Source organism: Daldinia childiae (assembly GCF_008694065.1).
Source record: "Daldinia childiae strain JS-1345 chromosome Unknown Scaffold2, whole genome shotgun sequence".
Taxonomy (NCBI): domain Eukaryota; kingdom Fungi; phylum Ascomycota; class Sordariomycetes; order Xylariales; family Hypoxylaceae; genus Daldinia; species Daldinia childiae.
Window position 1 is genome coordinate 1,293,840 of NW_022984643.1, and position 15,013 is coordinate 1,308,852.

At 46.9% G+C, this 15,013-nt stretch overlaps 4 protein-coding genes across 4 annotated transcripts; 2 read left to right on the top strand and 2 right to left on the bottom strand.

The window, feature by feature from the left end:
* Positions 1-980: 980 nt before the first annotated feature.
* On the bottom strand, positions 981-2,927 carry GL218_01265 (Serine/threonine-protein kinase ksp1; the record flags this gene model as incomplete). Its single annotated transcript, XM_033577728.1, has 1 exon — positions 981-2,927. One exon carries the CDS (start codon positions 2,925-2,927, stop codon positions 981-983), a length of 1,947 nt encoding a protein of 648 aa, XP_033438456.1.
* A 5,933-nt stretch (positions 2,928-8,860) lies between these two features.
* Positions 8,861-10,036, top strand: GL218_01266 (Enolase-phosphatase E1; the record flags this gene model as incomplete). Its single annotated transcript, XM_033577729.1, has 3 exons — positions 8,861-8,903; positions 9,024-9,064; positions 9,392-10,036. The coding sequence occupies 3 exons, from the start codon at positions 8,861-8,863 to the stop codon at positions 10,034-10,036; spliced, it is 729 nt and encodes a 242-aa protein (XP_033438455.1).
* Positions 10,037-12,389: 2,353 nt separating this feature from the next.
* Positions 12,390-13,430, bottom strand: GL218_01267 (25S rRNA adenine-N(1) methyltransferase; the record flags this gene model as incomplete). The annotated part of the gene is made up of 2 exons (XM_033577730.1): positions 12,390-12,614; positions 12,777-13,430. 2 exons carry the CDS (start codon positions 13,428-13,430, stop codon positions 12,390-12,392), a joined length of 879 nt encoding a protein of 292 aa, XP_033438454.1.
* A 446-nt stretch (positions 13,431-13,876) lies between these two features.
* On the top strand, positions 13,877-14,720 carry GL218_01268 (60S ribosomal protein L25-B; the record flags this gene model as incomplete). The annotated part of the gene is made up of 4 exons (XM_033577731.1): positions 13,877-13,904; positions 14,101-14,168; positions 14,262-14,554; positions 14,633-14,720. The coding sequence occupies 4 exons, from the start codon at positions 13,877-13,879 to the stop codon at positions 14,718-14,720; spliced, it is 477 nt and encodes a 158-aa protein (XP_033438447.1).
* Positions 14,721-15,013: the final 293 nt, after the last annotated feature.

Here is a 15,013-nt window from a genome sequence, read left to right on the forward strand (position 1 = left end):
CTGTCTAGGACCCTGATATTGAACACCAACTAACATACCTTACATAGGTACTTTATCTACATTATCTAATTCCATGAGCTAGTCCAAGTAACACTACTATAATAGATCAGTACAATTAGCAAAAGCATTTTCATAAACATATCTACACATCAGAAATGATTTCTCCTTCTAGTAGACACTATGTCTGGATATCCAACAGTAAATAGTAACACTTAAGCGCAACGTAGTAATAAACGCATTAGAACACAAGACATTTACAACATAGCTATACAGTCACTTAGAAAGTCAACAATTTGTGAAGCTATATACGTATCATCTATTACTATTACAAGATATATACTAGTTAACACTAACACTAATCGTACAAACCTTCCAGCGTCCTCAGGTATCCAAGGACGAAGTATCACACCAAGTCATCAAGACAAATCACCAATACCAAGCGAGCCAAATATTTGAGTGGGTAACTTCTGGTATTCTTCAATAATCTGGAGATATCTAATACCTAGAGAGCGAGTTGACGCTAGATCAATCCACCGGGAAGCTCTGCTGCCTGAATAAGGGAGTGCGTGTGTCTAAGTCGTTGCTTGCTTGCTGCTGCCGAACATGAATTTTGTTTTGCCAAACTGCGAAAAAAAAAATAATCATGATTGATTCCATGATCCCAACCAAGAACCAAAAGAAGAAGAAAGCCAACATATTTTTTCTCGTCCTTCCCCTTCCCGCACCTTGTCTGTTGGGGAAGGGGAAAAGCAAAAGTCGCCATCCTTTTCAACCTCCTCTTCTCCCTCTGTTCCGAGCTGACCACCAAACTTAAATATTAAGAACAACATGTGGCGGGTAGAGAATACAACGAAAGAAAGCAGCAAGCAGGGCGACATCCCAAATCAGACAAAAAAAGCATCCCATGTGGTGGTGGTGGAAAGATGAGCACAACTACAAGTGGCGACACCGGCTAGGAGTTTAAAAAGAAGAAAAATGCTCTAATGAGCCTCCTGCCAGTGGCCAACCCACTCGACGTCACCGAAATCGTGGCGTCTCTCCTTACGCCAGTTCCAGTCTCGACCCTTGTTCCATGGGCATTCGCGTGATGCCGAGCGATGATCACGATTCCATTTGTGGTTTTGCTGATTGACTTGGTCCCAAATTCCTATTCCTCCTCCTGGTAAAGTATTAAATCCGATACCGAACTGGCGTCGGGATTTCGTTGAAAAATCCGGCGACTTAGGCTCCGGTGCTCCTGCGTATGCCCGGCGACGTTCCCCTAGGACCGCCCACTTGTCGACGCCGCTACGCTTCGACGGAGGCGAGTACCGACCAGGAAAATGCTCAGGCTGTACAACAGCAACAGGCTCGTGAAAGAAAAATCCATCCGCAACTAGGTCCCCATCAATGTCATTTGAAATGGTATCGTTCACAGGCGAAGCCTCTGGCTTCTCATTATCAGACGCTGGCGCCTGGTGCAAGGATACCTGATCCTGCCGTGGAGTCCTAGTAGCCTCCTTGCTCTCCTGACTCCAGGTCCTAGAGTTAAGCTCCTTGAGCGCTTGTAGTTGACGGGCGCGCTCCTCTTCGTCCTCCTCTACATCCTCGTCCCACATGTCGCTCCAGCTCTTAGACACGGCATCCTTCTGGCGACCAAACACCATCGACATGGCACTAAGAGTAGGCCTAGGCCTCGACATGGTAATGGGCAATGAGCCAGTCATCGGGGACGCCCTAGCAACAGTGCGGGCGGGCATATCCATAGGTCGCGATGCGTTGAGCGAGTTCATGGATACCGCGAGATTGGAAGTCAGGACAGACGAGATCGAAGGCGTTAGAGCAGAACCAGACATCCAGTCCGTAGTATCCGCAGACTTGGAGAACAGATCCTCCGTGTAGCTCTCGTCGTCGGGGATAGCACTGAGTTGACGGATATTCTGAGGCTGGGTTGCGTGTAGGGCCTTGGCCCACGGGAAGGCGCCTTGGTCCAGCTGGGGGCTCTGGATCGATGGCGTCCGGAGCGGCTCGCGGTTGGCAGTGGCGACAGTCGAACGCTCAGTGGTGCAGAAGTCATCCAGGGCCTCCTCGAGGGTAGTGAAGCTGACAACGCGGCGGAGGGCGCTCTTAGCACCCACCAGGGACCGCTTCTTAGGATCTAGATTCATGCACTGGACGATGACTTCGTACGTATCCTGGGACATGGTAGGGAAGACATCAAAAAGAGATTGCTTGTCACGCGAGAAATCCAGAAACAAGGGATCAGCCTCGGTTGGAGTAGTGAAGGGGTTTCGAGAAAAGAGAATGTTTAGGAGGCAGATACCGATCGCCCAGATGTCAGCCTGGGCCGGCGAGTATCCAGCCCCGGCCGAATCGTATTGCTCAGGCGACATGTATCTGTCACTCCCGACCGTATTCTCGTAGCTCCATCGGTCCGTGGTAGCCAAGCCAAAATCGCCAAGCTTCATCGAACCCGACTCGGTAAGAAAGATGTTCTCGGGTTTGATGTCTCGGTGGTAAATCCCTTTCGAGTGCATGTACGCAACGGCGTCCACCAGTTCGATCATGAACTGGCGGACGTGTTCCGTCTCCAGGGGGCCAAGTCCAGTGCGAATGGCTTCGTAGAGATCACCACGCGAGCAGTATTCGAGGACAAGGTACACGTGGGAGTCGGTCTCGAACGAGTGGATTAAGTTAACGATGTTGGGATGGGCACCTAGTAAGCGATGAGAAAGTAGCTCCTCGGAGTTCTCATCGACCGCAAATTCGATCCCGGCTCCGTCGGCAGCTGCCTTCTTAGTTAAGCACTTGATCGCAACGAGCTCATTGGTTTGCAAGTCCCTTGCCATGAAGACCATGCCAAAAGATCCATGATTAAGAGGAGAGATGGTTTGAAATCTCCCGTCGAGCAAAACGCCATTGTGAAACTTGTTTCTCAGGCATTCCATGACCGTTGTCTCGACGTGAGACAAATAAATCGAGGTAAGATGAAGTAAACTAGATGTAACCACGAATGATCGTACAAGCTGTATAATTGTTTTCCCCCCTTACCTAATGTCTATTTGGAAGGGAGAAAAGGGGTATCGGAATGCTTCTTGAAGAAATTGATGAAACTTTTTTGAGTGCTTGTACAGAGAGCTAGAGCTAGAGCTAGAGCTGCCAGGAGCGAGGAAGGTAGTAGTAGTAGATAAAGTAAATGTTGCCAATCCAAGAAGAGTTGGGTAAGTCGAGATAGTAGGAAGCGATATACAAGATGCCGGTTATGGGAAAAAGAAAGCAAAGAACTCCAGGTCGTCAACAGGTCAGAGGCTCATCCAGGGTATGTGAAAATTTGTCGGACAAATGAAAGCAATCGAAATAATCGTGAATAGTAGTTGGACCTTTGGTCCTGAAAGAGTGAAAAGGAAAAGTTCGTTATAAGGACATCGATACGATGGTCTCAATCTGAAAGAGTGTGGTTTAAATTTGTTGTCACAAGCCTCAAGTTAGAGGAGCTTGAGAAAGATTTATTTATATTGCGCTGCTGTTGGTTACTGTTGATGTTGATGTTCTCGTTGTTGTAAATGGTAGAGCGATGAGTCAACAATCGATCGATGCAACTTGTGTCCAAAGGCGGCGTACGTCCTAGGGATTTATTGAGCAGCTGAACTACTCCTCGGCTCTAAATATCATCTAAGCTGGATGGTAATTCGAGATGAGAAGACTCGTGAGAAGGATACGGCGGGATGATAGATATTTTACGAAAGTGGCTCTTGATGACCAAGCCTTTCGATGACTGGTCGGCCACGAGATCGGAGCTGGCAGAACGGGATGTTGGTGGTTATATAGGGCGTACCAAAATATGAGCTTCACGGCAGTCGACTCCCGCTAACTCGGCTCGATAGTTTGCTAATTAGGGAGCGAAGTTATGACTCCTCGTGACCTTGTTTAACAAGTGTGGATTGATAATAGTCGTTGTTCCAAGGTGGACCTGGTTCGGTGCGGATCCAGGCAATCAAATTACGAGTCAAGACGGGTGTGACGTGGTGAAGGCGCTATGAAGTCTAGTATCCGGACTTGATGGTTGGGAAAGTAGTTGAGAAGAGTACGGCGCTGGGTTATTGTTCGTCGGTTTTCTTTTGTCAGTGGTTGTTTTTTATTAACTGGTTCGACTGGACAAAGACCGCTGGCCGGGTTTGAATGGATCAGATCAGGTATGCGGAGAGAGATGTCGTGACCGATTTAGGGGGGATCGAGTGGAAAGGAGGAGCAAGAGTTGTTAAAAAGAGACCAATGGTCACCCTCAAAGGAAGGAGAGCTTTCTATTAATTAGGATAATGGGGATAGGAAGCTAAGATCCAGATCCCTTTCTCTCGTTACGTTGGTTGGCACTTTTTTTGGGAAAACGGAAGCAGGGAATCAACAGCTAGGTGGATAAGAGAGAAGGGGACAGAGAGTGACGGAACGAAGATTAAGATAGAGAGATGAGTAAGTAAGATGTTGAGGACGATCGGTAAAAGAAGAAGCGGTAGGAAATGGATGGATGAATTGGGAGAGAATAGTGAGAAAGAGAATAATAGCAAAAAGGCTAGTATGACCCGAAGGGGGAGATTGAACAACGAACTTGGCTGTGTGGAGGTGGATTTGGCTCGACCTCACTGGGTCCACTAGAACCAATTGTGGCTACTAAGCTACTGGGCTGGACACTTTTGGGTGGTGGGACGACCATGGAGCGATGCAGGCAGGCAGTCAATGGATGGCGTGAATGGATAGTGGAAGGAGAGAACTTGGTACTGCGCCTAAGTGGAGCATCATGTACGTATGTACGTAGTTCGTGACCGGGGGGAGAAGAAGGAATAAGGAAAGGACAAGGGGACTAAAAGGGACCTAAGGGGAACACAAGGACAGAAACAGCAGCAAGGAACAACAACAACTGCTGCTTCTTTGTTCTAGTACCTAGTTACATACCGTTGTGAACCTTGGTACTTAGGTAGTGTATACAGATATATGTAATAGGTTAAGTATATGTATAAGTATTTACCAGGTAACCTGAGTAACAGTATTTATACAGTAGATAGAGTAATCAATAGAAGGCGATGACGATAGAAGGACTAGATTAATTTTAACAAAATGCCACGCCATCAGATAACAAGGTACGTTCCTGAACAAGACCTGAATGGTGGAACTCCCGTGTAAACGCTTGGGGTGCATAAGGTACCGATATAGCTGTTTCGTCAGACGCGACGTTGAAATTCGGCTCGGCCGTAAACTTATTCATAGTATAAATAATATAAAATAAACACTGTATAGGAACTGAAGAGATTCGATCGGGATTGTCATGTAATCTCCCAATGTCCCTGCTCCCCAATCAATCTCCCAAGCTTTGTATGTACATATGTACCTAATGGTAGGCCGATTGGAAGCTTATCGAATCATGTACCACGCGGACAAGCATGAATTTTAGTAGGAATGTTACTAGCAGATGCACCGTATACAATAGTTCTAATAAGACTACTACCTTTAAGCACAAGCTAGTCTAGGATCGCCACACCGCCATCTACCTAATAAGAGAGTACCCCGATAACAAATTCTCACTGCAGAAAAGCTGACAACAGGGGTTTGAGAGACTAAAGACTCATGTATTCCTCCTTCCTAGTTGAAGGGATCTACATGTACACTCTATATCCTCGACAAGGTATTGCATTAACAAGCCATTGAATAGCATTGAAGGTCTGCTGGAGATTTACAAAAGTACACTAGAAAAGGGAGACTTGGACACGTTGCTACATACAAGACCCCACGATCATCTCTTGATGACAACCAATAATTAGCGTCTCGATTCTTCCAGCATATTCGGTTTCACATAGAAGACAGGATGCTTACTTATTGGTTTAAAGGTTATGCACTCCTTTTTACCTGCATCAGTACATTTATCAATACATCTTTACATAACATTTTAACTTCCAAGCCTTGCCTAGTTGGACTAGTAGCTTGACTTATACACAATAGTTGGATGCCTTTTTTTTGCTCCAAGTTGACCGCCTTTGTGTATAATTTCAATTTCTGCAGGATACCGGACACCATATTCATACACAATACCTAAGTTAGGTCTGCAGTAAACATTTAGGAAGGCCAACAAGGTTAAACATATATTTAAACATGTACCCGATACCTACTCGTCAACTTCCAAGTCGGCCGTAGCGTCGTACGTAGGAGATTATTAAAAGATCGATTCATATTAAAAAAGGGTGAATCACAGCCAGCTTGAGGTTTGACAAGCGCGAACACTCGAGCATCTGTAAACAATAGAACAACATTGAACGATAGAGAATTACGAATTGAAAGTTACCCGACATTGGATGGCACCTTACGGCGTCAGAAAGCGTATCGCAACCCCTGAATTGTTGGGTTCTCTTGGTTCTCTTAGTCCTCTTGGTATTTACCGGCTGAGTCTGGGGCAATCCTAGTCGGACTTTAATTGATACATCTGATGCGAGTTGGCATCATCTTTCCTCAAAAGGCGACAATGTAGGTAGTGTATGTAAATTCAATCCTACAGTACACTACACTACGCGAAGCAGATCTCACGATGGAGAAGACTACCGAGTTACATACAAGCTTCAATTGAGCATGATGCAATAACGAGGACAAGATGACTGATCGTCTCGCCCCCTTTCGGCAAGCATGGAAGAAGACATTCCACAGTACCTAGTGTACCTAATGCTCCGTAAAACAGTAGAACAGTAGAACAAATGGACACAGTCGTGTCCCAAGACTTGGGACGGATCTCTGTCGTGTGACCTAAAAACGGCAGTGTCTTAGTATTCCCCCACTACATTCCAGTAGGAGCAATACCTTTTCTCGTACACGTTCGTACACTTTAGTGTAAATCCCATATGGAAACTCATAATAGACCGGAAACAGTAGCGTCTTCCTACCCTTTCCGACACGGCCGAGATGCCGTCGTCATGCATGACTGACAACGCAAAGAAACGCGTTCGACGGTTTCAAGCCCCAAAATATTTTGGATCTCGTCCGAAAAACCATCCCCCCAAACAACACGCGAGCGAGTCAGACTTTTGCCGCAAACGGCCTCAAAGATAATGCGTTACGGAATCCACTTATTAGATCGAACGCTTTTATGTAGAGATCGCTGGATTGCGTGAGGGGGACGACCCCACGGCGGGATCGGGCAACGTCGAAATAACTAACGACACGCTGCCCGAAACACATTGATCTGTTACAGCAAGCGAAACGTGGTTCATTAACAGAACACAGATATAGAGCCGATCCGGCGGTGAAGGCGGAGATGGACAGACGATGGGCAGATTCGCAGCGCTATATCACTAGGCCGAAGACTTATCAAGTTTCCCTATCATTTTATGATTACGCTAAGTTGACGGAACTTGGCGTTGAATGACACGATCTCATCATATTTAGATATCATATCAGATAACATATGTATTAACTAGACTGACCTGATAGACTTGTCGTCCATACATACGCGTAGTGTAGTATAGTATACATAGTCTAGTTATTTGCCGTTAGTTAGAGGTGGACCGTAACTACAAACGCCGTGGCTGATAGCTGAGGATGGCTGAGATGCATCGTGCAGCTAGCCTCTCGGCGTTGTCTTGAAGTAAGTGCCCTTCGTGCATGAGGTTTGCTGCAAGCATGAATAATAAGGTGTCAATACTACATGTAGTAAGTTAACATATATGTAGGTACTAATCGGATAATACTAAATCGGCCATGGACTTTCCTAGCTAGACCATAATCATCCCGTTAACGAAGACACATGATAACTAAAAAAGAATCGAGTCGACTTACTGTCTTAGACTTGTTTATTGATATTACTACACTACGACACCATACATTGCCGTGGAACCAACCGTACCAGTTATCCAGTTGGATGGACACACGTCGTACCACCACAGCCTTCCTATAATACCAATCAAGTGATTTGTTTACTTGGTTTATTTGGAGGTTAGCAAGTTGAAAAGGTGGGTTGGCTGGGACTCCAATGTTTTCCGGCTAAGTAGCCGATATGCAGAAACGATGTAAAGAGGATGCAAGAAGACGCAACCACGCAAACCCACGATGTACAAAGATGCACAAGATGCAGTAGTCTCTTCGATCTTAAGTGGTCTATTCTGTTTTTAGCCTTATCGATTTAGTCTACTGATCCACTAAGTCCGTTTAAGACCCGCTAAGTACGTATCTGTACCCGCTTAGCACGTTGTCCTTTCCGGTTTCTTAAGATTTTAAGATTTGTTATCGAAGTTTATCGTTATCTGCCCTGTCAGCCTGGCCCCCCTCACCCCTCCATCTTGATATTTCCCTTGTCTCTACTTTTCCCATCTTGGAGTTCGTCAATTATCTATCCTCCGCTTGGAACACTTGGGAACTGCTACTACTTAACTTTGGTGCATCAAACTTTACCAAGACCTTGTTGGTGCAGTAGCGCGATACAGAGTGCGTTCCTGGGGGACAAGGCTAGGGATCCATTTGATTTTACTACCTTACCATTCGAGCATTTTTTTTTATTTCTTGACCGCCTTCTCGACGACACGCATCAAGACGCGGTGTGCCGTACGGGCTGTTTTTTCTTCCCTTAAACATTACTATCCTATTCGGTGTTATCCTCGGTCGGAACTGAACCGCAGAAGCAAGAAGGAATAGAGAAAAATTTTCCTCCTGCACGTCAAATTATTATTTCATGCTCTTATTACCACGTTTTTTTTTTTTATATCTTCGTCTTCACCGCTCTGCACCGACGGGTAGACTAGTGTTGGTTTCCGCCCCCAGCCCGATAGAATTTTTCGCTGAGATCTTAAGATCTTGAAATCTTGAAGACGCGATATTCCAAGAGAACGGAAGACCCACGGTTCCAGTTGCCGTCATGACCCCATCCAGCCCTGTGAAAGTGGTGCTTTTAGACATCGGTAAGGACAGCTTCTGAGCCTGACCTTGCTTGCCCTTGCTTCATATCATTATCATCGTCTAGTAGTTTAGACCTCTGGACGCATTAGCCTGGGCGTGCTGGCTAATACGTATCCTTCTAGAGGGCACAGTTTGTCCAATCTCCTTTGTCAAAGATGTCCTGGTAAGACATTCCGTTGGAAACCTCGTGTCTCCAATTCTCAAATCCCCCAACCCTACCACCCTTGTAGTATAACCCTGTATACCAGTACGTATGGCGATCGACCGCTCAGATAGTGGATGTGTAATGCGCCGTCCGTCTACAGCAGTTTCGGACCACTAAACTGTTATGTAACCTGGGGTTAAGTTGTCCTAGGATAGTTATATTCCGGCTATGACGAATTACGTCGCTTGGTATCTCAGCATCTAGCAACGCTGAAATGCTGGATTACTTTCGTTGGCTTACCGGAATGTCGATAAGGAGTCCACGTTGACTAATACGTGGTTCTAGTTCCCCTACGCACTAAATGTTCTACCGGAGACATTGAGAAACCAATGGGATAGTCCAGACTTTGCAAAGTATAGAGACGCGTTTCCATCGGAATATTCCTCGTCTAAGGATGCGCTAGAAGCACATGCCAGAGACCTTATGGAAAAGGATGTAAAAATCTCCTATCTCAAAAGCCTCCAGGGCTACCTATGGGCGGAGGGCTACGATTCAGGTGACTTGAAAGCCCCCCTATTCCCGGATGTTGCCGCGAAGTTATCAGAATGGCAACGCAAGGGCCTAAAGATAATGATCTATTCGTCTGGGTCTGTGGCGGCACAGAAGCTGTTCTTCGGACATACAGACGCCTCCCCGTCCGATCTGACACCGCAGATCTCAGACTGGTTTGACACCGTCAACGCCGGGCTCAAGACGGAGACTGGTAGCTACAAGAAAATCGCCAATCAACACCCCGAGTTTTCGTTTGGGGAATGGCTATTCCTAAGTGATAACGTTAAGGAAGTGGAGGCTGCTATCCAAGCTGGCATGCAGAGCGTAGTTGTTCAGCGTCCTGGAAATGCACCTTTATCGCCCGAGGTACCACAGCGGTTACGAGTCATAGAGACCTTTAGTTCCCTCGACGATGATCTCAACGTGCACACGAAGTAACTGGCCGCTCGGAAAGGGCCAGCAAGGCTAGCCAACGAGCAGAATACCGCCCCCGTATCGGGGGCGCTTACTATAAATCGAGAGGAGGACAGGCAAATAGGACTAAAAGGAAATAGTTGGAGTGCAACTTGGCTAGCCCGGCGGGCCAATCCGAGCTGGTCTCTCCGGTTGATAGTATCTAAAGAACTTGCAAATCGGCCGGCACTCAACTTGACGTGGGGGAGCTCACGATTTGTAGGCTAGTTAGCAGACTGATCGTTTCCTAGAGGATCCAAGTGTTCCCTATATCTCAAGCTTGATGATTAAAGGCTAGCCACCCGTAGCTTCGCGCGGAGCGGGCCTGTATAGTCAAGCGACTATTGCTCTAGTAGGCAGAGAAACTATACCCTTTCAGAATCATCCGTTGTTCCAGTATGAAAGCCGAAACGCAGGAATTGGTGTCTCTTCGAATCGATCGGAGACAGGTACACTTGCGTAGCATATAGTTTCACCGGTTGTTGATGTCTCGGAATCGTAGACGGGTTTCTCCAACGACAGATATCGCTGGTGACCCCTTACAGCTGGCATTATCATGAACCCTCCAAGCAAATTTCCGCATCGCTCGGGAGACGAGTAACGCTCGACGTAAACTAGCATATAGCCCATCAAAAGGTCCCGGCAATAACGCACGATTACACTACACGCATTGATTCCGTGAAGCTGAGGTAGCTAGCCCGTCTCTAACGGGTCTATCCTGTCTCCGACCCCGCAGCGCCCCCCAGGGATCTCCAACGCAGACGCACGCGTGATGATAAACTAGTGGATAATTTCACGACGCCCCCCCGGCTAGGTCTATGTAATTAAAAAAAAAAAAAAAAAAAAGGTCGGCGATCGTGGCTGGGACGTCGTTTCCGTGCTACAGGGTGGAATCCGGGGTAAACGAACTACGTACATATGGACATAGTGTACACTACATGACTCGTAACGCCAAGGGTGTCGTCTATCATTCTATACATGCACATTATGTTAGGTAACGAACGGCGTAGTTGATTTGATTGCTTGATCGTCTGTCTGTCATCTGACCGAAGCGGGGTCTGGGCTTCATCAACTGGAGCCAAGCCCCATCTCCATATGTACTGTGTGTATGTATGTACGTCTGTATATGCATAGGCAGGTAAAGAAAGACATCCGCTTTCGCCGTTGCCGCTGGCAACTCTCGTTCTTGAATCGTAATATCGTGGTATTGTGACTAGATTCCCGGTTGGAGTGACGCCGCCTCAACGTACGCAGGGCCTACTCCCTCCCACGAGGACTTGTCGCCAACCTACGGGTCTAGAACACATTCCAGGAACGCCATCTTGACAAATAAGAAGCCCGACTAACCAATTGAGCGTCTAGCAGATGTCGATATTATGTAACTAAGGAAGTAATGGCACTCAGACGCCCTTGAATTCATAATCGTTTCGAATCGCATTGGTCCATTGCTGGTTTAACAACCTGCCTCTGGTTGGAGTTGACCTGACTAAGGCGAGTCGGGAGATAGCCTTATCTATGCCCAAGGAATAGACACGCGCTCGTCTGGCCTAATATCGTCGTCGCTATGACATTCCCATAAACAATAGTCCCAGTAACGAAGCGTGGTTGCAACGAAGACCCCGGGTAAAGTTGCCGCGTAGAACGCTAGCGACTAGAGGAGAAACGGTGGTATACGTTTCAAGTAGGATCGCCAATATATTCCCTGATATCACACTAGCTCAGGTAATCACATACGACCGAACGAATTGCTGCATATTGTGAACTATAGCAATTGATCCTTGCCGGGAGTGAGATATGCGTTTCCATCACCAATCATCAGACAAATATATCGTCAGATATTCGACTGTTCCCCTTAGACGGGAGCCCGGAGTGCCCCAAAAGCCGTTTAGTCGGTTCCCATACAAATGGCTCGGACGTCGCCTGACCTGAATTTCGATCCAAGCCTATCGGGTAGATAGACGATTGACTGCGGGGTAGACCTAGCACCACACAAGCCCACTGACTGGCGATCTCGATAGATAGATAGAAAGGTGCCCTCCCTACTAACCCAGCTGTCAGAAGCGCACCCAGTGGGATACGCATCGGGCAGATTGAGGGACAATAAAGTAAGGGGTAGGGCAGAAAGACGGCTGACTGACACTAACCTGAGGTGGTAGCGCACGCAGACTGCAACCCTTTCCCAAGAATAAGCGACGAGAGCGTTATCAGATTAACGCGGCGACGGTACCCACCATCGCAAGTTTTGTCGACATGTTCGGATCGATTAGGTGGCTATGCGTTTCATTTGCGAGCCTTGTGGGTGTGAGCGGCACTTAGAGTTAATTGAAAAAACCGGCTGTCACCCTGACGAGCCACGAATCACGATGGCAAAGTTGTTTCTCGAGTGGCCAGATCGAAGTTCCAATTTCTTGAACGTCGTAAGAGGCGATTGGAGCGGCGACTTCCTGACCCAAAGGTAGTAGACAAGTTTCTGAGTGGTCTTGCTCTGAGCTTTTACGTATCCTAATGTTCTCATGATAGACTCTATATGAGCCTCGTTCATATACCTTGAGTTGGTGACGCACTGTCGTATGCATTGGTTAGCAATGTCCGTACATAGTATCAGCAAGTAAACCTAAAGGAAATTGCTTGCATGTATCACATGCAGATACTAATAACCACGCACCTAGAAGTCGGCGAGACCCGAAAAGATAGGAGACAGCTTTGATACTGAGATGCAACTTACTGGTGCTGGTAGAACCATAAACAGACTTGGAAAGATATCACGTAGCTGAGATGAGCTGTCTGTATTAGGTTCTTTTAGAAATTCCAAAGTTCTGAGAAGCATTTCACCTCGTCCTATAGCATCAGGGACAAAATTCAAGACTAAAGAAAGACTAATGATATCGAAACGTTCCGAGTTATCCTTAGGTAGCGGCTTTTTCATGAAGTCTTGCTGTGTGATGCCATCGCTTTGACTGTTCAAGTCTATCCTTTCCATATCGAAGACACCGCTCCTCGAGCATACATTCGTAGTGCTTAAAGCACCGACCTCAAGCATTTTCAGCCGAGTCTCTGCAGGGGAAGCGAGACTGGAGTCCATCGACTTAAGCCAATCCATAAGCACACGGGAGCTGTCTCCCCCACGGTCAAGGCGTTGGCCCTGAAGGCTGGCTTGTTGGTACTTCTCAAGGCCACCCAGGGCAGCAATCTCTGCTTCAATCGTAGTCTGCGTAGCTATATCGCCTTTAGCGATAGCTTGAACTTTCTTCTTCTCTAGAACATGGTGAGAATTAATTAATGTCCTAGTAGCCTTTCTTGATATCGACTTCGGTTTTAAGACGGTTGGAGGCCGCCCTGCAGTCAAGTTCTTCACTCGACCTCTCTTATTTACCCCCATCACACCGGCCAATATCAAGTTAGTGGCCTAGTTTCTGTTGTGTCGTATAAATCGTAGTAAGTCTAATGGTTGTGTTAAAGAAGAGTCCGGTTGTCTGGTATTGGAAAAGTACAAAGACAGTGTCGAGTTGTTACAAAGCACTGTATTGTAGAGTATAAATCAATAGACAGACACAGTGTATAAAGTTTTAGGAAGTCCGTATATGTCACGTGCCAGCGCATGAATTTTTGGCACTGGCTAACTAATTGAAATCCCCCGAAGTTTTACAGAAGTTTACCCAGAAACTTCTCAGTGGGTCCACAACGCAAAATTACCCTAAGCGAATTTTGCAAAATCTACCTTCAGCCAATTTTCGACCACTCGAACTTCGCTCGATCTTTTTCAACCTCCTCGAGACGACAATCGCGAAGTCATACTAACAGCCAACATCCGCCAGCACAATCATAATGGGTCCCAAGGCTCCTGTGAAGAAAGGTACATCATCATCACCACTATTACCACCATAAAATATAAAGTCTCCAGTCGTCTTCGACAAAATTTCCCACACGATGATTATTCGTCGGAATTGGCGCTGCTTCCGCGCGCCTCTTCCCGGCCGATGCGTCGAGCAGAGCAGATTTTGCGAGTTCTGATTCAAGAGCGATTGCTGATGCGTTTTTTCTCTACACAGGCGGTGCCTCCAAGGCGCCGAAGGGTCTGAAGCAAGCCAATGCTGCTGCTAAGGCTGCCCTCCGAGGCGTAAGTTAACAATAACAATGTCGATATTAATATGATTGATGATCGACTCCCAATGAAAATTTCTAGCTCTCGTAATGCTAATGGTCGGCGCAGGATAACTCGCACAAGAAGCGCAAGGTTCGCACCTCGACGACTTTCCACCGCCCTAAGACCCTCCAGCTCTCGCGCTCGCCCAAGTACCACCGCAAGTCGGTTCCCCATGAGCCCCGTCTGGATGAGCACAAGATCATCATCCACCCGCTCAACACCGAGAGCGCCATGAAGAAGATTGAGGAGAACAATACCCTCGTCTTCATCGTCGATCCTAAGTCCAACAAGGCCCAGATCAAGCAGTCCCTCAAGAAGCTCTACGATATCGATACCGTCAAGATCAACACTCTTATCCGGTAGGTTTCCGACCACTATCAAAATTTGGTCTTCATGGTATTTTGGGTTGGTACGATTTTACTAACTACGTGATACAGACCTAATGGCTCCAAGAAGGCTTACTGCCGTCTGACCGCTGACGTGGACGCCCTCGACATTGCGGCTACCAAGCTCGCCCTTGTTTAAATTAGCGGGTTCGAGAGGGGGATACCTGATTCGCGCGGTGGTTCGGCAATGATTTGGCAAGTGATGACATGGCAGATTGTGCTGATTAGATGCACATTCTCGAGTCCGGGTGGACTATATGCATAAAGGCCGGCGTTGCGTTGCCTATGGATGGCTAGGCTTATGAGATCAACGGAAAAGAATTGATTTCTCAGACACGAATTATTGAACTTGTTTAAAGTGATTTGATTGTTTAGTTATGTGTTTTTGCTTCTCAAATGATCTATTAGTGGTGGTGATTTTATGGCTACACG